General features: G+C 40.4%; 1 protein-coding gene across 1 annotated transcript in view; it reads left to right on the forward strand.

Moving 5' to 3' along the window:
- Nucleotides 1-3,956: 3,956 nt before the first annotated feature.
- The window catches only part of LOC131737116 (chitin synthase-like), a 34,292-nt gene continuing 12,365 nt past the window's right edge, over nt 3,957-25,883 (forward strand). Inside the window, exons 1-10 of the mRNA XM_059023982.1 lie at nt 3,957-4,062; nt 7,243-7,378; nt 7,996-8,178; nt 9,902-10,977; nt 11,703-11,798; nt 19,686-19,859; nt 20,677-20,860; nt 21,682-21,780; nt 22,943-23,084; nt 23,906-24,106. Coding sequence (XP_058879965.1) covers nt 4,028-4,062; nt 7,243-7,378; nt 7,996-8,178; nt 9,902-10,977; nt 11,703-11,798; nt 19,686-19,859; nt 20,677-20,860; nt 21,682-21,780; nt 22,943-23,084; nt 23,906-24,106 — 2,326 coding nt within the window. The 5' untranslated portion in view covers nt 3,957-4,027. The remainder of the gene's footprint in view (nt 4,063-7,242; nt 7,379-7,995; nt 8,179-9,901; nt 10,978-11,702; nt 11,799-19,685; nt 19,860-20,676; nt 20,861-21,681; nt 21,781-22,942; nt 23,085-23,905; nt 24,107-25,883) is intronic.

The raw sequence follows: 25,883 nt of genomic DNA on the forward strand, positions 1-25,883 counted from the left end.
GTTTTTCTTTTTGTATTTTGCAGTGTTCCTCAGGTGACAGACCTGGCTTACTGGTTTAAAGGTTAAAATAATTATTTTGTTCAGTGACGCTTCTACATTTTTGTGATGTGTGAGTTCAATAGGCTTGTCTGACCCCAGGCCATATTGAATGGTTGCGTTACCCTTCCTACTGTAAGTATACTTAATTTTGTACACACTAAAATCACTCCTGCCTCACAACTTCACTTGTAAATCAGTATCTCCATAATCAGACCATCAAACCTCTTGGTGGCCTCCCTGACAAGTGCCCTTCTCGCCTAGACAGATTCACAGTTGTGCCATATTCTCTCCATTTCTTAATAATGGACTTTCCTGTGCTCCGGGGGATATTCAATGCCTTGGAAATGTTCTTATATCCTACCCCTGACAGGTGGACTCCATTCAACTAATTATGTGACTTCTAAAGACAATTGGTTGCACCAGAGCTTATTTAGGTGTGTCATAGCAAAGGGGGTGAATACTTATGCAATCAATTATTTTCTGTTTTGTATTTGTAATTAATTTAGAACAATTTGTAGATTTTATTTTTTACTTTGACATTATGGACTTTTTGTGTTGATCAGTGGCAAAAACTCCTAATTAAATCCATTTTGATTCTATGTTGTAACACAATAAAATGTGGAAAAGTCCAAGGGGGGTGAATACTTTTGAGAGCCACTGTATATATTAAATAACTATAACTATATTTACTAGATTTGTTGGCACAGTAACCCTGCAAATATGAGGTCAGTACTACAAATGTATTTTTGAGATGAGGCTCAGATACTATGGTGATGGCAGCTTTAAAAAAATGTATTAGCAAAGCCTACACACTCGAACTTAACCAAGAAAATACAGCTGTGTACTGAGATTGAAGCAATATCTCTAATCTTTAGGTCTTTATCTTAGAAGTGTGCTTAAGTCTCTGTGATTTCCCAATGTAATATAAGCTTGCTGTAGTAGGAGATGACTTGTTACCAACCAGGGTTTCCTAATGTGTTTTGCTTTTATAAATCTGTTCAATAAACCTGACTACTTCACAATTTATCTCCTGCTCTGTTTGAAGTATCACTTACCTTTACTGGGCTGCTTGAATGGTAAGTCTAGAACAGTTTTTTGAAAATCAAACTTTATTTTATTCATAAAAACAGTGTTCAGTCTTTAAATAACTAATGAATGTTTTGTTAACAATGACAACAATGTATTCAAACGTTTTGTGTTTTGCTGTAATTGATAGACAGATAATCAAGAAGTGTAAGAACCTGGATTACAGAGAAATGAAGTCCTCTCAAAAATTTCTCAATATATGTTCACAATTTATAGGAGTTATAAGATATAAAAATCCATTCACAACAGTAGCTTCAGTACATGACATAGAAATATCTGAGATGTTTCCAGTTTTTAATTAGCATTGTTAGCAGCTTCTAAGAATACCCAACTTTAAAAACCTATTTGGCATTTTGAAATGTACAGTGTTAAAGTATCCTATCCTGTGAGTCACAATCTTGGCATTCATCTTTGTCAAAGCAACCTAGACAACAGACTTGCGAAATTCTGAAATTTCGCTTTCCATTTGCTTGTTGCCCTGTGCTGTTCATCCTTGCAATGGAAGATATCACAAGTCCCATCGGAGTTGTAAAAGGGTTTTGTGCCTATATAAGTGTACGCTAACCATAGCATACACATAGACTGGAAAACAATACTCTGTTTGAGATGGTATTCAAGCCCAAGAAGTGTACAGTAGGTGTTTGACAACACTGCAAGGTCTCATTAGCTGTTATTATGGGAATTGTCACAACCTCAATCAAGAATACAGCTAGAAGAAGTTTCAATTTTCTTTCATGTCAAATATTGAAAGTCAGTTTTTAGGATTCTGTGAGCCTCAAGAATGAGTTAAGACATCAAGGTGACACCTATTGTCAGGGTGCAGAACAGAAAGTGGAATCAATTCTTATTATTGATTTCTTAGCAGACGCCCTTATCCAGGGCGACTTACAATCGTAAGCAAATACATTTCAAGTGTTACAATACAAGCAATACAATAAGAGCAAGAAATACAATAACTTTTGTTCAAGTGTGACAAACCACAATTCAATAATACAGCAGATAATAGTGATAGATACATGAGGATATGATTAAATAGTGAGAGTTACATAAGGATATGATTAAATACAAAATACTACAGGTTAAACACTTGGCAGATTACAGTATTCTGAAGTACAGGATTAAATGCAGTAAGATAGGGGGCAGATAAGAGCAGAATAAAGCACATTTAAATGAAGGGTGATAGTGTCCCAGGATACAAACAGAGGAGTTCTACAGGTGCTGTTTGAAGAGGTGAGTCTTAAGGAGGCGCCGGAATGTGGTCAGGGACTGGGCAGTCCTGACATCTGTAGGAAGGTCATTCCACCACTGCGGAGCAAGGGTAGAGAAGGAGCGGGCTCTGGAGGCAGGGGAGCGTAGCGGAGGTAGAGCCAGTCTTCTAGTGGAGGCAGAGCGGAGAGGTCGAGTGGGGGTGTAGGGAGAGATGAGGGTCTTGAGGTAGCTGGGTACAGTCTGGTCAAGAATTCAGTGGCAGGACCTCTGGGAGTGATGCATGGGGGTGGTGCCTAATCACAGTCATTTCTTTCAAGTCACTGGGACAGATCTATAGGCAGATTTGGCAGGGTGAAAGCCCTGCACTTAAACATAAGAAACTGTGTAACAGAAAGCCCAAATATGGGCATAATGTTAGGAGACAGGTGGCCGAATTGTATAAATGGGTAATTGTATGAAAAAAATAAATGTGTAAAAAATAATGAAATTGTATGTAAATAAAAAAAAAATAATGTGACATCTTGTAACAATTGTAAGTCGCCCTGGATAAGGGTGTCTGCTAATAAATAAATAAATATAATAATAATAATAATAATAATAATAATAATAATAATAATAATAATAATAATAACAACAACAACAACATGCTATTACCTGGATGCTGTATTACATGGCTGCTAAGTGACATAAGCATGATATCACTTTTCTGTTTTTTTTTATTTGGGACCATAATGTTGTGAATATATATCTGCATACAATTATAACCAGAAACTGATCCCCACTACCGGCCACAGCTGCATCTCCGCCTGACAAATTAAAATACAACATACTGCATTAGGCAAAAATGTAGTTTGTGTTGTGTTTGAAATAAATCCATGAAATAAAAAAATGGGTACGACAACCATCAGAAATAGTCTCCTCATCTGTTTTAGACTTTTTAAAAACAAAAGAACTGACTGGATAGGTATAATTACATGGCTATAATTAGGCTAAGCGTTTATTAACATAGTATCTTCACGGTTCAAGGTATGTACTGTGGTTATGCTGGATTTATGCTGTGGATGAGTGTTAAATGAATGGCTATACCAAAGCCACTACAGAGTAAATACACTGTATAATACTGTATGAGATCACTGCCCATTGGTCTTGTCCATTGGAGCCTTTAGCACAGCTGACTATTGCCACAATGAGGCAGCCAGAGAGCTCCTGATGAGCATCCCACCTTGGGTCCAAACCTGAAGTGACACAAAACACAACCACACCATTTACTAAATCTTTGCAGTGGAAATGCTTGACAAACTCTGTTCCTGGGGGAAATAAATGACCTTAGTTTACCCCTGCGAGCTACAATAGTTACATAAATATAGTAGCTTCACAGAAAAAGTCTACATACAAAAATACTTTGGCATTACAGGATTAATAATACTTTAAATAACAGCAGGTACAATTTGCCTATTCTATATATACCATATAGAGATTGGAATATAACTAGTAAGTATTGTGGTATGCTGATGTAGCACCCCACCTTACAAAGCATCCTGTTTAGAAGCGACAGTATTTTAATTTATGCAAATTGTACCACACCTCTACTTACAGGGGGCATTTAAAAGAGACTGCAGTCATTCTTGTAGGTGCAGAGCACAGTGTGACAAAAATACTAATACAAAATATATAACAAAATAAAAAGAAAACAATGAAAGACACAAGAAAGAAGAGAGAAGAGCTCAGGTAATATACTGTATATCTATATTTATGTGTATTAGTTGTGGAGTAGTGGTTAGGGATCTGGATTCTTGACCGGAGGGTTGTGGGTTCATTCCCAGATGGGGGACACTGCTGCTGTACCCTTGAGCAAGGTACTTTACCTAGATTGCTCCAGTAAAAACCCAACTGTATAAATGGGTAATTGTATGTAAAAATAATGTGATATCTTGTAACAATTGTAAGTTGCCCTGGATAAGGGCATCTGCTAAGAAATTAATAATAATAATAATAATTAGTTTATCTATCGTGGAAGTAAATACTAAAGTATATAACTAAACATTACATTTGAAATCATACATTCTTCTATTACTGCTATTTGACATAGGACATAATAAGTGAATTGTGAATTGTGAAGTGAAGAGTATGACATGATGAAAAACTGGAATTAAAAAAGGACAACAAAGAAAAATATATACTTTTCCCATTCCTCATCATGAAAATGTAAAATTCTTATTCCACATTTTAAATGGACATGTAATCACAATAATATTACATCGCTCTAGTAATTTCCTATGCGCCAGGGAATCTTTCTTTGGTATGTGCATAGTTTAATTTTTGAAGTTTTAATCAAAGTAGTGGAACTGAGCATGGAAGTGTATTTAATATGACTGTTAGTTGATTTTATTAACAATGGTATACCAGTTGGTCAGAATAGGCAAGGTGGATTCTAATTGTGGCGAGATGGAGGACAGAATCTGCTTTATTTTTTTTTCCTCATGACCGTACAATGTACAGAGTAAGAAAGTGTGACATACTCTTTTGCACAGCGGTATCGTCGCTATGCTTTAGTGCGAGAGGTCCCGGGTTCACGCCCGCCCTCCGCCTGTGTGTGGATTGCATCGCCCTGTGTTATGCGCCTGCCTGCGTTAACCGAGATCGCTACAGTATGTTTAATCGAGAAATATCTAGAAATACCTTCTGTAAAGTGTGTATAATAGTGATCAGCAGGGAAAGTGAAAAGGAATTGTTCTGAACAGGAAAGTCTTTTAAAAAACGGTAATAATAATAATAATAATAATAATAATAATAATAATAATAATAATAATAATAATAATACCACCATACAATAAAGGGCTTGATTCTACTGTATGCCTTAATATTTTTTTTTCATCTTAATATGTAAAATATATTGCCATTTCTCTGTCCACAACTTTACCTACATTCACATTAAAACCTTTTGTAGCATGTAATGCAAGTATTTTAACAATGCTCGAATTACGAGGGGGTTGGGGGGACAGATTAACGCCGTTTTCAGTTTTTAATTTTTTGTCCCGGTCGTAAACAGTATCTTAACTGTTCAATCATCCTGGTTTTGCTACTGTGTTCTCTTTTTTTATTTAAGTACAGACCTGTAGCAGTGTGCTCAAGCAAGGCAACAGCAGAAGCATTATGTTAGCTCCATTCAGAAAAAAAGATAAATATTTCTGATTATATATTTATTAATACAAATAATAATAATGCATACGTATAGCGTGCACAGTATATAGAAAACTACAAAGCGTTATGTAATTCAGTATGTTAATATAACATTATTCAGCAGGTTTCATTCAACTTTATGAAGCAACATTATTAAGCCCCTTTCACACTGGCATGATCTACCCACGTCAGAACCTACCCGGGCAGTACCCGGTATCAATGCCCCGGAAGCAGCTTGTTACTGATGTTTCCATCCGAGCTTCTCTGGATCAAACCGTCACCCACATTTTTAATTAGAGCCAATGGCTGCGTTCACGTACGCATATTTTCCTAATGCTGCACAGATTTTGTGCAAAACTTGTCCAAGTTCGCCATCTGCGTGAACTCATCCAGAAAAGACGTCACCAGGGCACGCATATCCCGAGCGCAGATTCTGCGCAGATCGCGCATCTCCCGACAGGTACTGCGCTGGAGCAGCCGCGGCTCAAAACAATAGACGAGCGTTGGCTGACAAAGAAGTGTGTAGGCAACCAGATACAATCCTCACTCCATGTGGTACTGCCACCTAGCCAGGGGGTGTAAATCGCCTTCGAGTCTGTTATTAATTATCTTATGAATGATTTGTAATACAAATTAAAATGATTTGACTCTACACAGTTATTATACTTTTCAAATATTCAGATATTTATTCTAAAGGTTTAAACATGTAAAAAAAAAAAAAAAAAACTAAACGGTTGAAATACACCTAAAACCGCTGTGTTATTTTCAGCAGGTGTAATTGGTTATTGATGAAAGGCTATCAGGGACAGGGAATAACCTACTTTGAATTAAGGAGAATAAATCAGCTTTAATAACAGGTAGTTGAAGTGAGACATGTGACCATATGTGCAAGTATTTGAACTATTTTTGTCCCAGATCAAAATACAGTACTGTCTAACAAACCCTTGTGAGAGGGCGGGGGGAATCCTGCCCGTTATAATACTCATTAATTTGTCTCACATCACAAAACATACGTTTATATTATCTCTTTATAGCAGGGACTGTTTCTACTATACATTTTCTGATCGTGCTGTAAATTATGAAGCTGGTAGAGCACAAAGGGAACTTTGATTGTATCCACTTCTTCTGTGATTAGAATTTCTCTCAACACCACCTCCATTTTGGTTCTGCTCAGAACTGTTGTTCATCTACCAAAGCTCTCCATGCTGCATCTGCACAGACCGTGACGTCAGACGCAGACTCCCGTCTGCAATATAGCCGTCAAAAAAGTATTGTGAACGCACCCAATGTTTCTACATCCCTGCTGCAATCTGACTCATGTTGTGTCTCAATCAACAAAAATATGGCTAAGCAGAATAAATAGAAACGTTCAAATATGTTGATTTTCTATTAATACTAGCCTTCATGTGTGTCCTGGGATATTGTGATTTACATTGTGAGTTTGTAGTCTGAGAGGAAAGCATTGATTGGCTGTTCTAACAGTCACTTCGGGCTCACATTTTAGCCCCCCACCCCCATTTTTACTTCAACTTTTCTCACGATCTGTGTTCCTTTATCACCACCAGATGACACCATTGTATCAATTGTGCCAAAGCTTTCTTAGAAATGTTATGTACTGTACATTCTCTGTTCTGATACAACCATGCCTTGCTTAATTGTTTACTATGGTATAATTTATGATACGCATTGCTTTGAACTGGTCTTTTTTTTTTCTTCTTTTTAAAACAGGAAGACATGGGACCCATTTCTACTTGTGCCCTTCACAGACCAAGAGGAGAAAACAGGCAAATTGTTTGTGTTTTTGTATTATGTCATCATTTTCATTATTGGTCTGTTAGTGCTTGCATTTGGCTTCTTCAGTAAGGTAAGGCAGATACATATTTAAAACAATGTACAATTTCCAAACACAATACAACACAATTCAGTATCCTTTCGTTACTGCACACAATCTAATGTCTGTTTATCATAACTTCATTAAAATGTTGCTTTTTATGTTATATAGTAATGAATACTGTAGTATTACTGTTTCTGCTCAGGGACATTTTTTTAAATGTCATATTATTTCAACTGCTGCTTTAGCTCGATTAGTGGCAATGAAACATAAAATAACATTGGAGTTAGAAGATCCTATATAGAAGTCCCAAAGGCAGTTGTTAACCCTGAAAAAGAACTGTAGGGGGTGCTACAATCTTGGAATTATGATATAAATTCAGAACAATATTGCCACAAGTCAGAAAGCTTTCTTTCTAGCTAATCTAAGCTCTTTTATAATGAAAAACATTATAAAAGAGCTGAGATTGGAATATGTCCTTGTAGAACAACAGATTAATTGTTTCTGTTCATCTTCAAATATCAGCTACAATTTATGTCATTTTCCCTTTGAAATATATTTCAAGCACAATGTTGGATTTATACCTGATGTGTATATCTTATTTACAAGACTAAATCCTATTAAATTAAAGTTTTCCCCTTCCCCCACAGTCTGCCTTAATGATGTTGATTAGTGTGTCAAGTCCAGATGCTACCACGATATCAAATAGGCCTTTCAGTCTGTTGTTTCTTGGGTGTGGTCTGATTGTCCCCAATGTGCTGGTGTTTCTGAAAATGCTGTGGAAAATTACTTTTACAGACTCAAGTTTACCTTCTAAAGAGGTTTTGTTTTTGGTAAGTAACTGTTCTTGAAACCATCTTCTGTTAATAAGTAGTTAGGTTAACCAAATTGTGTGTAAATTAAGTAAAGAAGAATTGTTTTTGTAAGGCGTGCTAGTCAAAAATCAATATTACTGGCCCCCTTTATTGCGCTAAGATTATTTTGGTTCTTCTCTTTGCTAATTCAGGAGATGCATATATTTCAAACACAACTATTTACATAAACTGCTGCAGCACATAAGTCACATCCAGTGGTGTAGTCAAGCCAGAATTAACTTAAGAACATTTACTGATTTGTTATGAAAATGCTTATTTAGTGCCCGACCGCTCTAATTTAGGTGCCTGGACATCAATGAAGCGATCCATTTTCTGTCGGGAAATCAAATCAGTCTTTCCATTGAATACACACTACGAACAAAAAGATCTGTGTCCGATTCCCTACATACCAGTTTCGATGGTACACTCCGAATCTGAGTCCCTGGCGTGTATTTTAAATGTTTACAGTCAAATCTCCCACACAATCGTCTGATTCAGTCAGTCGTCATTGTGATGCAATGAAAAGAACATTAGGGACTTCTATTACAAACTACAGTATTACTTTAAGAAGCCTAATAATTTTTTTGTAAAAATGCTGACGGCAAAAGTGCATCCTACGACTGTGGCCATAAGCACGGGTTTAAAGCAGCTTTGTACATCGGTCACAGAGACCTGGGGATTGGAATGAACGACTGCCCTTGCAATCGTTCATTCTGCCGTTGGTTTTAAGATGCTCACATTTATTTAAAATAATAAAATAAAAAAATAAAAAACTGGCAAGTAATGTTATAAACTATTTTTCTGCTTTGCTTTTTTCTTTCACAACTTACATTACCAGAACCGCTGTTTGTTTGTTTTTTTGTTTTGTTTTGTTTTTGTTTTTGATCCACGAAAAAAATAAAATATTCAGAATGTAGTGTACAATTAAATTGACCGAAACTATCGGCAGGTGGTCTTTAAAAATACATTTAAAAAACCAAAACAATTTAAATTGTACTGATACAGTTATTAAATTGGTGACGAATAAAAAAAAAAATGACTGTTTGTGTGATTCGTAGTTTTATTGGATGCAGAGCTCCAGAAAAAAGACGGGAGGAGAACGTGATACACTCATAGGACAGGGCATCGTGGTGATTGAAGATCTGCGCTAGTGATGACATAATCGAAAGGATTAGAAAAATAAATAAATAAATAAATAAATAAATAAATAAACACGCATGATAAAAGCAGTGAAAACATAACCAAACCACCATAGACAACATTAACCTGCTGATGCTTTCAAAACAAGCCAAATCTGACTGGAAAAACGCCAGCACGAGTTTGTATAATTTGTTTAGCTATATTTTAATTGGCGTTCCGGTTCTTTAAGAATTAGGATTACACCACTGGTCACATCAACTGATTGCAGCTAGATGATTGGATTGAGGTTGAACTGAAGTGATTTGGTGAAGCAGCAGCAACTTGTCATCTGTTTTGTTTCTAAAATATCTGCTAGTTCCAAAATTGAAGTATAACGTAAACCTACGCCAAGTTGCTCTTTAACATCAATAGAATGCAATTGTGTTTGTGGAAGCCATCAGAACTTACAAATAAGTATATACTTACATCCATTGCAAAATACATGTTTTTTTTTTTCTTCTTTTACAATGAACTACAACAAATCCTCTGATGACGTGTAATATACACTTGTTCTGTCTTTCAGGTGTGTGGGATTGAACTACTTGTAGCTTTTGGCACGACAGTTCTCACAGTGGTTGCCATGCCTCATTTCGACATTATTACTAATATCATGATCCTGAACAGTGTCTGCATACTGCCTGCTGTAATTCAAGTAATACATCCAACCATGGACAAAATGACAAAATGGTTAATGCTCCCTCCACTGCTTTCCATTTTCCTAGTGCTTGTAGGTTTTGTGCTTTTCTTTGTGGGTTACCAAATGCAAAGAACAACTTATGGTGTGGTTGGCAATAAGGACATATACCTGTACATTGGGCTAGCCATAGGGAGCACTTTATTGGTCTCCCTAAACTGGTGGGAGAACTTTACATCCATGATTAAGAGCAAAAGACTAGACAGAATTAGACTTGATCTGGAAGCCTCCAGAAACATGACCTACTTGATCTCTAGTGTAGTGCGAATTGTTGTCACAGGTATTGTGGTAGGTGCGTATGTCCCACTTTCAGGTCAAAGTTGGTCTTCCATTAGAAATGTTTCAAGTGATAAAATTACAATTGTCCTCAGCCTGTTTGCCATACAAGCAATTTCCTCGGCTTTGTGTCACTGGTTTGGGGTCATTGCTTGCAAAATGCATGCATTTCGACGTGGTTTTACTTTGCCCACGATCTTTACCACTCCTGCTGTGTTTGTTGCTTTCCTCTTCATGCTTGGGATGCGCTACAACACAGTTAAGGGTGCCTCTGGTGTTGGGAATTTTTCTCTGACTATGTACTGTGGTGAACTTAATTCCACTCTTGGCAACGGGGTTCTTGTAGCTGAGATGCTCTTCAGAGATGTTAGCTATGGTTTCTGCAGCAATATCAGAGTAGGGGGTCAGAATGGATTTGGCATGGCACTGCTTGGTGTCTCAGCAATTAGCTGGTGGATAGGGCTGGTACTTTCCACACTGTATGTCTGGTTGACCAATATGACACGACTTGAAAGGACTACAGAGCTCTTTGTTCGACGGCTGTATGAAGCTGCATTCGTAGACCAGTCCATGCTGCTCAACACACGGTTCCACATTTGGTTGTCTGATATCAAAACCACAGAAGCTAGGTAATCATCTTAATTTTTTTCCCTGAGTGTTTCTGTTCGCCCATTGAATCCTTTTCTTATGACTATATCATTCTGAGAAACAAGCTGCTTCTACCACTTCCTCTTTATCTGAATTGTTGCTGATATCTTAAAACTGTTTTGGCAATTGTTTAAACAATTTGAGTGATTACCTAATCAGATAATGTTTTATTAGTCTGACTGGATGTGTCCCAGAATTGCTTCATTACCATCCCATTTGTAAAGCAAAACGAAAGTGGGATTTTAACACTATGTTCCCTTATCTAAAAGTATGCGCATTAACTTACCTACAGTCTTACAGTCAGGAAACATAATTAGGGATAACAAGATTTGTATAGATTTTTTGTTTTTTTGTTACAATACAATAATGTAATTGTCACAACAAGTAGGCCTTGTGGTCTTGCCCACCAGAGCCTTCAGCTCAGCCAGCTTTATTCTAAAAGGAGGCAGCTCACCCGGCATCACTGCAAAACCTGCTGCAAGGTGGAGCGTGAAACAAAACAAACGAACATAGGGGGAAGTAGTTGTTTACTGAGTGGATTAAAGATCATTTAGTTCCCTTCCCGATATAGCAATATACTACTTCTTATTAATCATCCATATGAATTGTGCACATACGAATGTGATGACAATACTATACTAATACACCAAAAAACAAAATCCCTACCACAGTAGTAATATATATAAATATATATTTTTTCTTTCAGTATAAAGACCTTGGACCATGTGACAGTTTACCTGTGTTCAACAATGTGGCATGAAACATATGATGAAATGATGACATTTATTTCCTCATTGTTCAGGTAAAAATTATTTTGGAAGCTAAATCCCGGACGGGAGCAAGAGAATTCGAGGCAAATAAAGTATGCACACAGGTGTAGTACGGTCAGAACATTCACGCAAAAACACTCAGGGGAGTGTTTTCAACGTACGTTCAAAACACTATACGTGTTTTTAGTGTACGTTTAAAACACTATACGTGTTTTTAGTGTACGTTTAAAACACTATACGTGTTTTTAGTGTACGTTTAAAACACTCCACTAGTCACTTTCAAAACACTCAGGTCACGTTCATAACACTCTACTTCTATGTTCAAAACAACACACTACGTACTTTCAAAGCCTCACGCTCAAAACACCCTATACGTTACGTTCAATTTACTACTTATTATTTATTACTTTCAAAACACTCTTAAGGGCTATTTATAGTTAGGCACGCAAAAACAGCACCCGTCTCTTCATTCTTCCATATGGAACTCTTTATGTGATGCGCGTACAAACTCTGACTGAGAAATTGTCAAGCGTAAATGTGCGCATTGGCATAGTTTAGCGCGTCCGCATACAAAAACATTGCAACCGAAGAAGAGGGATTTGTTTACTGCTGCTATACAGACATATGAAAAAAAGGAAGAGGCAGTGGTGTGTCCGCCCTCTAAATAAAAACAGGGAGAGAGTAGGTGAATTTACTTCAACAGTGAAGGAAATACGTATTTTAGATGAGGAAAAACATTTCCACACTAAAACAAGGCAACAGTTCGGGGAATACCACCGGGTTGGTTGTTAAGGCCCTAATGTGATTATTATTATTGGTCAACATTATTAAAACAAAGCGCCATTTTACAGAAATACAAAACCAGTGGTGCTCCCCGTCACTTGGACTAAAATTAAAGTAAAATAGAGAGATATATACCATTAATTTCCAATTTTTCTGCTATTTCTTGCCATGTGTGGCGGCCTTCTTTTTATTGTCTTTAACCACTGACACTGGCACCATAAAGAACATTACGTTTCGACTTTAATAATTAAATTCTCGTTGATGTGCTTTTTTCTGTGGTAATCTCTGCGTGAGAGTCTGACACCCACTACCTTTTACATTATTTCTGATTGATCCATTGCAACGCTGTTTTGGTGTGCATTACTCCATTTAAAACAATAGTTTTAAATTATGTTGTATTTTATCGCGTCTGGTGTACATAGCCCTTCAACATGCACGCCCAATCCCATTGACGCGTTTGATTTGGCATTGTATGCTCCAGAGCTGCGCTTACACAATGGGTGCGTTGTTGTAGCACAGATTTCCACAGATCTGCACAGTTGTGCGAGGGATGCCTCGTGACGTCACAAAGCTCCACACTCAAAAATCTGTGCAGATCCAGCACAGCCCAGCCCAGAACCAGCGGAGTTTTGAAAAGTAGCTGCGGGAGGCTGGCTGCGGCTGTGAATCAAAGAGACGATGCAGAGATCATGAGTGACCTGCCAATCGTAATTCAAATAGCTACTAAAACTACTGCTGCCCCCCTTATTAGTGGAGGGGAACGACATGTTATCTTCATGCAAAGAAGGGTGAACAGCCTTGTCAGCGCTATATCAAATAAACGTTAACACTTAAAAATAAGCGTCTGTTCTGTAATTCATGGTGAATTGCAGACATGGAATTAAATTATTAGAATTAGAAGTGCATTCATCATGAACTCCTATTTTATCATGCTAATAAATTAGTTAATACGTAATTCATCATGAATTACAGACACTTATTTTAAAGTGTTACCCACATAAATAAATGAATTAATCAATATAAAATAATAATAGTAAATTCACTGGGCGTGAGCTGGGGGGGAAAGATAAGGCAGAAGAAGCAGCAAGGAGCAGTTAGTAGGACAGAATGTGGTCACCGACTGGGGCCGACGCTGTCGACATCCCAGGGGCGGAGGACCCGGCAACCGAAACAGGATAGAAAAGAGGTCACCGACTGGGGCCGACGCTGTCTACATCCCAGGGGCGGAGGACCCGGCAACCGGAAACAGGATAGAAATGAGGTCACCGACTGGGGCCGACGCTGTCGACATCCCAGGGGCGGAGGACCCGGCGACCGGAAACAGGATAGAAAAAGAGGTCACCGACTGGGGCCGACGCTGTCGACATCCCAGGGGCAGAGGACCCGGCAACCGAAGGAGGAGATTAAAGAGGTACCCAGCATCTGAGGCTTCTGTAAGGGGCGCTCGTAGAACCCCTGATTGGCCGAGACATCACGCTGCCTGGGACCTGAAAATAAGGACAAAGCATTGAGGTTAGTATAGGACTCGGCCCGAGTGACCACATCCTGAAGAGAGGCAGAATAGAAGAGAGCCTCGAGTGAGGTGAGCGCAGGAGCTGCGACAGGACAGAGTTTGGCCGGGGGTCCGCTCTGACTCACGCGGTGAGAACCCCTGAAGGTAAGGGAGGCGGCTGCCTAGCCCTGAGGTCAGTGAGACCATGAGACAAACAAGACGGCACATGCCAACGCATAACATAAACAAAAGACCAGAAGGACGAACAGAGGGAGATTAGTAAATTTGTTAGTGGGACGTGACTATGTGTATACCTGCCGCTCAGTGGAGAGGAAAAAAACCCTTGTGGCAGATTAGGGGAAAACCTCTGGTGGCCCCTGGCGAACAGGTAGCCCCCACTCCGGGCATGCTAGCGATTTTAAAATGGGCTGCAACTATATCGGAGGAGATGAATGAACGTAATAATCTACTGCGGAAGAGGACCAGCGGCCCATGGTCTTGATCAGACTGTGGTTGATGCTGGATCTTGCAGCGGAGGTAGCTGCACCTATGCGAAATGAATGGGGAGAATACAGCTGAGGAGGGAGGCCTGCTCTAGAAAGGAGGGTGGAGAGGTGGGCTAATTAGGAGATCTTCGTCGCTGCAGGGAAGCTTGAAGCTGAAGAAACTGTGTATTCTGAGCTTCCGAGGAAGCCGAAGAAGGCTGTGAGTGATGTTGGCCCTCGCAGCAGAGGGGGCTGTGCCTACGGAATGATTGGGGGGGAGGCCCGCTCTGGAGGCAAGATAGGTTGGAATCCAGTGACGAGTGATCCTAGGAGCGAGAGAAATCAATGAGGGGGTGAAGTAGAGGAGGGAGGCTTGCTCTGGAGGGTGGAAGGTGGGTTAAGAACCAGCAATGAGTGATGATAGGAGCGAGAGGAATCAATGAACCGAGGGTCCTGGGGGGGGGGGGGGGTTCTTGCTGGGGAGATACCTTGATGATGAAAGGGGCAGATAGGGGACTCTACTTGACAGCTGAATGGACTAACCACGTTGAAATTGATCCCTCTTGGAGGTACGACCGAATGGTGAAGTAAATCAGAAGCAGAAGAAACTGCGAGTTCTGAACGTAATAATCTACTGCGGAAGAGGACCAGCGGCCCATGGTCTTGATCAGACTGTGGTTGATGCTGGCTCTCGCAGCGGAGGTAGCTGCACCTATACGAAATGAATGGAGAGAATACAGCTGAGGAGGGAGGCCTGCTCTCGAAAGGAGAGTGGAGAGGTTGGCTGATTAGGAGATTTTCGTCGCTGCATGGAAGCTTAAAAGCTGAAGGAACTGTGAATTCTGAGCTTCTGAGGAAGCCGAAGAAGGCTGAGAAGCAGATGAGATACCTTGATGTTGAAAATAAGGGTCAGATAGGGGAATCTGCTTGACAGCTGAATTAACTGACCGCGCTGAAATGGATCCGTCTGGAGGTACACGACTGAATGATGGAGTAAATTAGAACTGTGGATTCTGAGCTCCGAAGGAGACCGAAGAGGGCTCAGATGCAGATGATCTCCCTAGGTAGATCCTTGTATGGGGAGAAGTGGCGTTTCAGAAGAGTAGAATGAGCAAACTGAGAATGGTCATTGATGCGGACAGCGGGAAAGTGAGGCAGAAGGGAAGGCTCTTAAGAATCAGCTGTTAGGCAGATGGTCTCCAAGAGGAGGTCTTCGTAAGGGGACAAGCAAACTTTCCAAAGAGTAGAGATGAGTGAATGGAGAATGTCTGTTGATATGGGCAGGCGGGAAGGTGCAGCAGGGGGGGGGGGGTCTTTGAAGATTCCGCAAAGAGTCAGACAAACTACTGGTATGGAGAGAATGGTGGGAAGAAAAAAATCCCTAGCTGGACGATGAAAGCCATGATCTGGTTTGATTTGAAGGAATAGGATGAATCCGATTCTGGCACAGAACGTTTAAAACACTGACCAAGCTGTACAATATGAAGCTGTCGAAGGAGGGAGAGAGCTGCAGATATGAAATGCTGAGCAGATTGAAGGAGGTTACTGAGAGTATGATTCAGTCAAATGACAGCTGGTGAAGCTGGTGAATCGGGGGGGGGGGGGGGGGGATTACGCAGCAGACGAGACCAGTCGACGGAACTTGAATACTGTTGAACTTGAATTAAGTGGAGGCCGAAGAGGAGCTGGAACTGACAGTTGAGGTAGCAGCTGGAACTGATGAACGTGTGTAAATCGACTGCTGGGGAAGCTCAGCACGCTTTGTGCTCCATTTACTGGAATGGAGGGCAGAGATGAGATGTTGACTATCCTACGTGTCAGTTAATACGGGATCAATCGGCAGTCTGCTACTATCATGTCTGCTTGAAATGGAAATGGAAAAGGTGAACTCACATTGAGAGACTGGGTTTCACAACTCCAGTTATTCTCCTAGAGTGGAACTCCTTAACTCATAAACAAGACAGATTTCCAGTCTCACCGCGTCTCTCACCATGTATTAATGCTGTAATATTTGAGAGGATGTGTGGACATATGAATAGATTGCTGAGAAAGACAAGCACCTCCTATTTTTGATTTGATGGGGATTAGCATTAGCCTTGACTGCGGAATGCTTCCACGATCTGCGTATTGGAGGAAAGCGGAAGCGTTGGAAGATCTGGAGTAGTGCAGGTACAGATTTAGACTGTGAACTAAAGCAACTTGCATGCTATAATAGTGAGTAGATCTGAAGAGGGAGCAGAGATCTGCTGCAGTGAGGAGCAATTAACAGTAGAGGACGGGATCTGCTGAACGGTGCAGAGATCTGAGGAAGTAAACAAAGAAGTGCTGTCAATAATGAGCGGTGGTCTGCTGTAGAGAGAGAGAGAGAGAGATCTGCTGAAGCAGTGATCTGTTATTGTGAATGGTGGACTGCCATTGGTAGAGCGAGGTGGTCTTCTGCAGAACGCAGATATCTGCTGAAGCAGGGATCTGTAATAGTGAATGGTGGATTGCCATCGGTAGTGTGATGATCTGCTGTAGAGCACAGACATCTGCTGAATGCGGTGGATCTTGGACTGTGAGTTAAAGTGATTTAGATGAAGCCAGAGATGGAGAATACATAGAGCTGAGGCCGCTGTAGAACCTAAGAGGGGGAAGAATCCACTGCTCTGAGGCTGTTGAAAAATCTATTGATTTGGTCGGGAGCAGTCCGCCTCAAAGGGGCGGGGGGAGGGGGGGTAAGAGTTGAAATTGAAGAATGTCATTTGATATAGATAGACAGGGGATGAGGCAGGAGGGGGAACTCCCGAGAATCCATCCGAGTGAGAACTGCGGGAATAGATAGAAAAGCTGTAGTGTCCGAGCTTTGCAGCGAAACCAGAATGGTTTAATGTATAGAGAGAGAGCTTGTGGTATTATACTGCCATCCAGAGGTTATGATTGGAATTACATCATTGACTTGAGTGAATCAGGGTAGAATCTATGAAGTTATTATGATTAAAATCCTTGTCTATGTAGAACAACATTTGCTTATTCCTTTAGATTTGAATAATAAATATTCTAGACGTGTTTAGGACAGATAGTCATGAATATAAATAAGTTAACGCAGTATTTAGATGTCATGGTTCGGCGCGTTGAATTCGTCTCTGCAGTTGTGAAAGCGCAGCAACAGGAAGCCGGAAGATTGCAGTGCTGGGGAGCAGAGCACGCAGAGCCTGCTGAAGCTGCCTGGTCACCATGACGACTTACCACTCCCCGCAGTCACTCAATAAGGGCGTTGCCGTGGTAACCATAGTCTGTGAGGCGCCGGTGGAAAAGTTACAGTACAATAGTGTCATTGGAGAATGTTGTGACCAGTCGAGTCACGAGCCGCCATTGGTTAAAAATTGAGTTTAGAATTGGCTGGATACGTCTTTAAAAGGTTGAACGTAGCTGATGGAGGTCCAGGGCAGGATCTTCTGATGGAATGGTAATTGTGCTGGCTCTGTGGGAGCGGGGGAGGGGCGTCTGATTGCAGGCGAGGAGTAAAGAAAGATTCCGCCGACAAAACTTCGTAGTAGAATTAAATAGAGCTAAGGTAAGGCAATCGCAGACAACGGGAATGTCGATGTCATGTCGAAGGAGCTTGAAAGTTTAACGGCGGACCAGACTTTCTGATAAGGTTGCAGACAAGTTGAGTAATGAAGCTGCGCTTTGGACGGCTATGATGCCGAGGTGGAGACTGGATGGAACAGGAAAGAGAAGCTGAATGAAAAGAAAGATCACCTGAGCAGGTAAGTAAATGATTGATAATATCTTGGCAGCGATGTGCAGAGAAACGACCTGCGTGAGCGAGGCAACGAAGTTTAGATATTAGCGATGAAGCACGAAACGACGGCGTCTAAACGTTTGCTACAAAACGAAACACTAGACAGAAAAGGTGCAGGTGATCAGGTCTTAAATAGTAAATAGATACTAATTAACGGGAGATTAGAAAATTGAAAGATTAGAGATTAGCGCCCCCCCCAGCTCTACGCCCCCCGAACCTCGCAGGCTAACATTTAAACATAATGTACTAATCCATGATTAGTAATGTATTGTAATGTCGGGTCTCACAGTACCGCCGAATGGGACTTTTGGTTTGCTACCTTAAACTTGCGTGGGGGGGGGGACAGGGGCTGTACAGAGTGTGTGTGCGCTGTCCTGTCTTCCCCGCATTTTGTGTGCGTCACCATGCGTGAGTCTGTGAGTGGAAACGTGTTTCATGTCAAGGCAGTGCTGGCGTGCTGCCTGGGGTGTCACGTGCACAGTGCAGCTGTCTGTATATGGGGTCTGTGTTGGGTGCCCTGTGATTTGTGTTCTGTTCCGCCAGTCAGCTGTTTGCTTGGGACCGAGGGTCTGAGCGATTGGTCAGTGTGCATGTAAATGTGCCCTTGTGTGTGTGAGCCAATAGGGCTCAGGTGGGATCACTATTTAGGAGCCGCCTGCAGGCAGCTTTGTGTTGTGTATTGTGTGGTTGGCACTGCTTAACTGAGCTACACAGTCGTTTGCCTGCAGTTCAATTTTCAATAAAAAATAGCAGTTTTAACTGCTTTGAACTGAGATTTGTGCGATCTTCATTTTTTCCGTTGCGGACCAGATACACCTCCGCCACAATATATTGTTGCAATAAAGTTAAGATACAACAATTACATCAAACTGACTCTGTTTAAAATGAAAACTAAGTTATAATGGACTGCAAATAAATGCAATCCCCATGTGTGATACATTGTGATAAATAATTAAATGTAATTATGTTTCATTATGTACATCAAACAATTAGAAGTCATTAATTATGCAACTACATATAAATAGTAGACCATGTTAAACCATTAGTGCTTTTTTTTTTTTTTTTTTTTTACACATGGAAGCTGCCATTTCGGCTCTGTTCATTACAGTTTCACTGACACGCTCGCTACTTTAAACATCATTTAGCCGGTTCTACAAGTCTTCGAGTGATCGTCAACTGCTCATTTGAAAACTAAGAACTTGGACACACACACCCCTCACCACCACACACCCACACACTTTGCCTACCACTGAAATAGATGATTGAAGAGTTGTGCTACTTTGGCTATTACTGATAATATATAGAGGGCATGTAATTGATGACTTATTTAGAAATAGACATTAATTAAAGCCTTATGTTTCCCCATTTAAAGACTGGACAGATACAGACCCAAACATCGGTCACAAAGAGACCGGTTAAGTTTGGAGGGACACATTTACTTCGATGATGCTTTTATTGAGGAGACCAATGAACAATCAGGAAAGAAGACCCTATACGCAAATACACATGTAGAGCTCCTAGTGAGGGTTATAGAAGAAGTATTCAGGTAAGCATCTGTAATAGGGGGTTGTGGGTTATCCGCTGACAGACCAGACACAGTTGTTGCTTTTGACCACGCCACTCAGGTGCGCAGATTTATTTGTTTGTTGCACAGTTGTTGTTGTTGTTGTTGTTGTTGTTTTAAAGTAATTATAAGGTGGCACCACTAGACCAGCACCTAGAATGGAGTGAGGTAAGTAGGAAACCATGTGACTGTACCAACAAGGGTATCGGGTGCATATACATGGATGGGAGTGTACACAGAGAAAGTGTGGACAGCAGTGTGGAGTAGTGGTTAGGGCTTTGGACTCTTGACCGGAGGGTTGTGGGTTCAATCCCAGGTGGGGGGACACTGCTGCTGTACCCTTGAGCAAGGTACTTTACCCAGATTACACCACTAAAAACCCAACTGTATAAATGGGTAATTGTATGTAAAAATAATGTGATATCTTGTAACAATTGTAAGTTGCCCTGGATAAAGGTGTCTGTTAATAAATAAATAATAATAATAATAAAGAGAAATAATAGATACAAAACAAAACACAGCTCATCAAAACAAAAGCTGACTTACAGGCAGCCGAGCACTACCTCCATGAAAAGGAATGTCCGACCCCAGGAACCTAGCACACTACGCCCCCTATTTATACTGCAGCGGGATACTAAAGGGATTCTAAGCTAGCCCTAGTGATACGTATTTCAATCATCCTAGTTAACACAAGGTGATTTTTAACACAGACGTAAGAAGCAGATGTGTTTCTCTTTCTACAGGTTTTTTTTTTTAAACTGTATGAAAATAAACTTGATATTTAATTTCTTTTGTTTAGGAGTTTTGGTAGCAGTAAGTACTCTATCTTCGATGAACATAAGCGCCTCTCTGATACTGGGGAACAGAAAATCATGAGTACTCCTTACGGGGGTCGAATCTGTTATGTCCTTCCAAATGGCAACCACTTGTACATCCACTTAAAAGATAAACTTCGGATACGTCACAAAAAGAGATGGTCACAGGTTAGGTCATGTTTTAAACTTTTTTAATGCACCATGTTATCAATACAACTACAGTAATCCGTTGTGTATCCAACTGCGGTGGGACCAGAGTAAGGGCGGATATGTAAATAGCAGAATAATTTAATCATGTTTAAAATACCATTATGCCCTGCTGGAACAATTACTATATTCCCACAATTATGTATTGAGATTAAGCTTTTATTAGGAGCTAGATCCTTTGTTTAGAAAGATACAGGGTATTAATGCTTGTGACAGATACAGTTGTCTCACGTGTGGGTGCATGCATTCACTGCTGAGTGACAGGCAGGAGATCGAGATAGAGGTTGAAGTTGATACGCCCCACAGGCGAACAGGATTTATTTACATATCAACACACTGAACAGCTCATGTGACACTATCAGCAATGGTTGCGCACAAAGCACATACAACACAGTGTAAGAAAACTTTGGTATGATCTACAATCTCTGAACTATTCTGTTCAATGTTAAACTAACATTGCTAAAGAGCTTGATCATGGCGGATAAACGGTTATGGCAGATATGTGACAGGTGGATACCTGACAGATTACTGTTCCAGAATCAGATGTTGTTTACTACCCATTAAATGCGACAATTTGAAGAAAAGAAAAACAAAACTTTACAATGCACTTTGTGCGACTCACTGTTATCTGTCAAAGTGATGTACTAGCCCTCGTGTTTAAGAACGATATACAGTTTGATCATTGATAATGAAAATTATACATATTGAAAAAAAATGTAATAAAAATATAATTGAATACATTTACTCATAAATCATGAGCTTTCTCTTTTGACTGTTTTCAGGTCATGTATCTTTACTATCTGCTTGGCTGGAAGCTTACCAGAAAATATCTTATCCGGCAGGACAGTGAAGACCATAAAATCTTGGAACAACAGCTGAAGGTGAAAACATACAGTATAAAGCCCGCCGCACACAGCCCGAATCTAGCAGTCCCGACTCTTCTCATCTCAACTGGCCGTACAGAGTCTGGATGAATCGTAGCAGTGTGCGTGCCCTTAAAACCAAGATTATGCAGATTTCAGTCGGGATGTCTTCAGATTTGAAGATTGAACATGTTGAATCTTTTTCAGACGCAGTTTCATACAGATGTGATCAGTCTGTGTGTGGCGGTTTCCGACCAAGACTGATTAGTCATAAGTGTGTCAACCAATGGTGATGCAGGTTTAAGTGACGTAGCTTGTCATTTAACTTGTCATACAAGATAGCAGAATATTGACAGCTTTAGTTCCACAGGTAAAAATACATTAGTCTTGAATTGCGGAATGTCCCGAATTAAAAAATACCACATATGTGCACATTTGAATAGTTTTTTAAGGCGTTTACTAATCAAAGGTAAATGATCAATTTACCTTTTTATTATCAATCTACTGGCAGCCTATATTTTGTTACTTCTGCGCTAAACAGAAGTAACCGGTGCGTCGATGTCCAATAGGTCACAAATCACAAGCCCCTAGATCCACACGTTGAGAAAAAAAAAAAAAAAAAAAAAAAACAAAGTCAAATAAAAATCAACAGGTTGGATTTTATTTACCACACGCTAAAATGTAGTAGACAAACTATACAAAAAGCCAAACGCTGCCTGAAACGTTTGCATGGTGTAAATGGTCAATAGCTAAATTAATAGTCTAAGCGTTTCTTTTGGTTGCCTCGCGGCGCTGTCTCCACAGTCTAATCAGCATACGATGCTATGCATAATGTGAGGGTCGCTATCATGGGCTAAGTTAATACAAAAATGTGTACAGGGCAGTATTAATTAAATCTGCATACATAGTAATCACCAGTATCTAGTTGTGGTCAGTAATTCAGTTTTAGCAGTGTGCGACACCCAGTCGGGAAAAACTCAATTGCGACGTCAAACCAAAAGTGAGCACAACTGATCGCAGAATCTGTGCATACTCAGATGAGATGAGTCGGGACGGCTTGAGTCGGGCGGCATGTTATGGATCCAATGTTTGTACTGCATATGGTGTTGTAACTGATCGTCTTGATTTTTGTTAAACTAGATAAATGCTTAACTGGTTTGTTTTCTACATCTCTTAACAGAAAGAGAAACAAAACACCTACATTCTGGCCTTGGATGGTGACATGAACTTCCAGCCATCAGCTTTAATGCTCTTGATTGACCGTCTTAGAATGTATCCCACAGTAGGAGCTGCCTGTGGAAGAATTCACCCAACAGGGTTTGGTATGAAGATATTATTTTCCTATCGGGTGCATAGATCTGATAATACTGGGACACAACTCTCATTTGAATTTTAAAAATATTATTTACTGCTATGGCCAAAGGTTTTACATCACTATAGAATTAGCTAATTTTGCTTCATAAAGTTGAATGAAACCTGCTGAATACTGTTACGTTAACATATTGAATTATACACCGCTTTGTAGTTTTCCATATCCAGTAAACGAAAAACTGACAAATTGAAAAATGTGACATTTCGAAATCTAACATGAAATACTGTGCTACTATTATGGCATCTTGTAGACTTTTTCGATATCTTTTTGCAGTTTCATTGATATGATGTTAAATAAAAGACCAACATTTTTTTTCAATCCTAAAATTGTAGGTGATGCAAAACTTTTGCCCATAGCTGTATATTAGATTTTTCAATAGCTTAATTTTACTTTGATATATCTCACCCCAATTGGGATGAAATGATTATTATAATGTATAGCATAGATTGGACATTTAACATAATACAACTATACATGCATTGACTTAAGGGCATGATGTGTTGTGTTGAAAAGAGTAGTTTTAGTATATTTTAAGACTGTGAGAGTAAAGAAAGTTCAAGCAAGTTGTAAAGAAGAATTTTTATAGCACTTGAGACACTGAGTAACATTTCAATCATCAACAACGTATGGCTTGAGGGCAGCAGGGAAGATAAATAAATAATAGTGTTAAAGTGAAGATATTTGAATTATCCAATCTTTAAAAGTCATTTATGCCAACACAGGACTTATACTTTAGCAAATGTATTAATTTTGTGTGGTGTTCTGTTTCAGGTCCAACAGTCTGGTTTCAGAAATTTGAGTACGCCGTGTGTCACTGGTTTCAGAAGACAGCCGAGCATGTTTTTGGATGTGTGCTCTGCAGTCCCGGCTGCTTCAGTTTGTTCAGGGGAGCTGCCCTGATGGATGACAATGTAATGAAGAAATATGCTACGAAAGCCACAGAGGCAGCCCAATATGTGCAATATGATCAAGGTAAATCAAATGTATGCAAATTGAAAATGTTAAATTGGCATTTGGAATTATAACACACCTTTAGTCTACACATGCATCATTTTCTGTTACTCCAATTTTGTAAAATATACTCTGCAAATAGCATTGCAATATCCTGCTCTATGAAATCCAGATATTGTATTTATTTACAAGCTACTGTATATATCTCTGCACCATTCTCAACTACTGTATCAATCCAAATGACATAGAACCTACCTTACTGTAAAGAAAAAATACCAGTGGGCTGCCATTATAATTTCCTGTTCCTCAGAATTATGTAAATAAGAACTTTGAAAAATAAAAAGCCACTGTAATATCCTGCCTTTTTCAGAAAAGTCACCGGCAGGTGCTATGACCCTCCCGCCCCCGAATAAGCCATACGTTATACAGGTATATCTCACCTTCCAACCGTGAGCACCCTCCCTGCCTTTATTTAAAATGCTTTCCCTGTTAAAAATGTACTGATGGTACGCATTTGCGTCTTAAAGAACAATATCGAAGTCCGCATTTTTCTTTATTGGTCCATATGCATACCTGCATACCAGTTATGTGAACCCCGGATTATAATTATGGCTACTGATTTTTAGTTTTAACCGATAAAACACCCCTGAAAGAAAAAAAATGAAATCGGTGTATAGCTAATAACACCTGAAAAACAATGGAAATGGTTAATCAATTCACGATGACCACACCTTTCCCTTTAAAAAATAAAACCTACTACTACAAAAAAATAAGTTTCCCAGTGCAGCTGGGCAGTGTTCTCCTTTCTGACTTGTATCTATCATTGATTCGTTCTGAATACTTTAAACCCACCCCGACTACTGAGTGACAGCACATTCCTACATTTCTTTTGGAGACTCCACTTGCGAGATTTAAAACGAGATTACAATTAGCAATGGAGGCTTGTTCATGGGATTTAAAGCTGCATTACAGTTAAGATACGCAGGATGTAAAACATTTGCATGAGCAGCGGAGCGCCACCTCGATCCTGCAGGTTGGTCGCCACCGCCTTCCCGTGGGCCCATGGTCAGATTCACCACCTGAGGTATATCAAATCCAAGCACGGCACTGTCAGCACCAGGAGCCCTGGCCCATCATGCCATCGCCGCACCAGCCAGCGACCTCTCACCCCCAACACCGTCACCAGACCAACAGCCTTCGAGGGGGCGATAGTGGAACTGTGGCAATGCAACTGCACCGGCCATTGGAGTGGGTATTGGCAAGTCGAACTGGACCCTGCAGCTCGCTCGAAGACAGCCTTCTCCATCGGGCAGTTCACTGTCATGCCATTCGGACTGTACAATGCCCCGGCCACTTTCGAGCGCCTGATGGAGAGGGTCCTGGTGGGTGTGCCCCGGACCGCTTGTGTGGTCTACCTAGAAGACCTTATGGTGCACGCTCCCACCTTCCAACAAGCCATAACCTTTGGACTGTCTTCTCCAGGGTACGGCAAGCCCACCTCAAACTTCATCTGGGCAAGTGTCACCTGCTGCGGCGAGAGACCACCTTCCTGGGGCACATCGTTGGGGCCAATGGAATCGCCACCGACCCAGACAAGGTGAACACGGTGCGGGAGTGGCCAGTGCCCACCTCGGTGGCGCATGTGCGCAGCTTCCTCAGACTGGCATCTTACTACCGGCGGTTCGTGCAGGATTTTGGCCAGAGATAGGACGCTGGTTCCAATGGGACCCCGACTGCTTGGAAGCTTTCAGAAAATGAACAAGTGGTGGCCTACTTCAGCAAGACGCTGGGGAAGGCG

This window comes from Acipenser ruthenus, chromosome 5, assembly GCF_902713425.1.
Source record: "Acipenser ruthenus chromosome 5, fAciRut3.2 maternal haplotype, whole genome shotgun sequence".
In the NCBI taxonomy this organism is placed as follows: Eukaryota; Metazoa; Chordata; class Actinopteri; order Acipenseriformes; family Acipenseridae; genus Acipenser; species Acipenser ruthenus.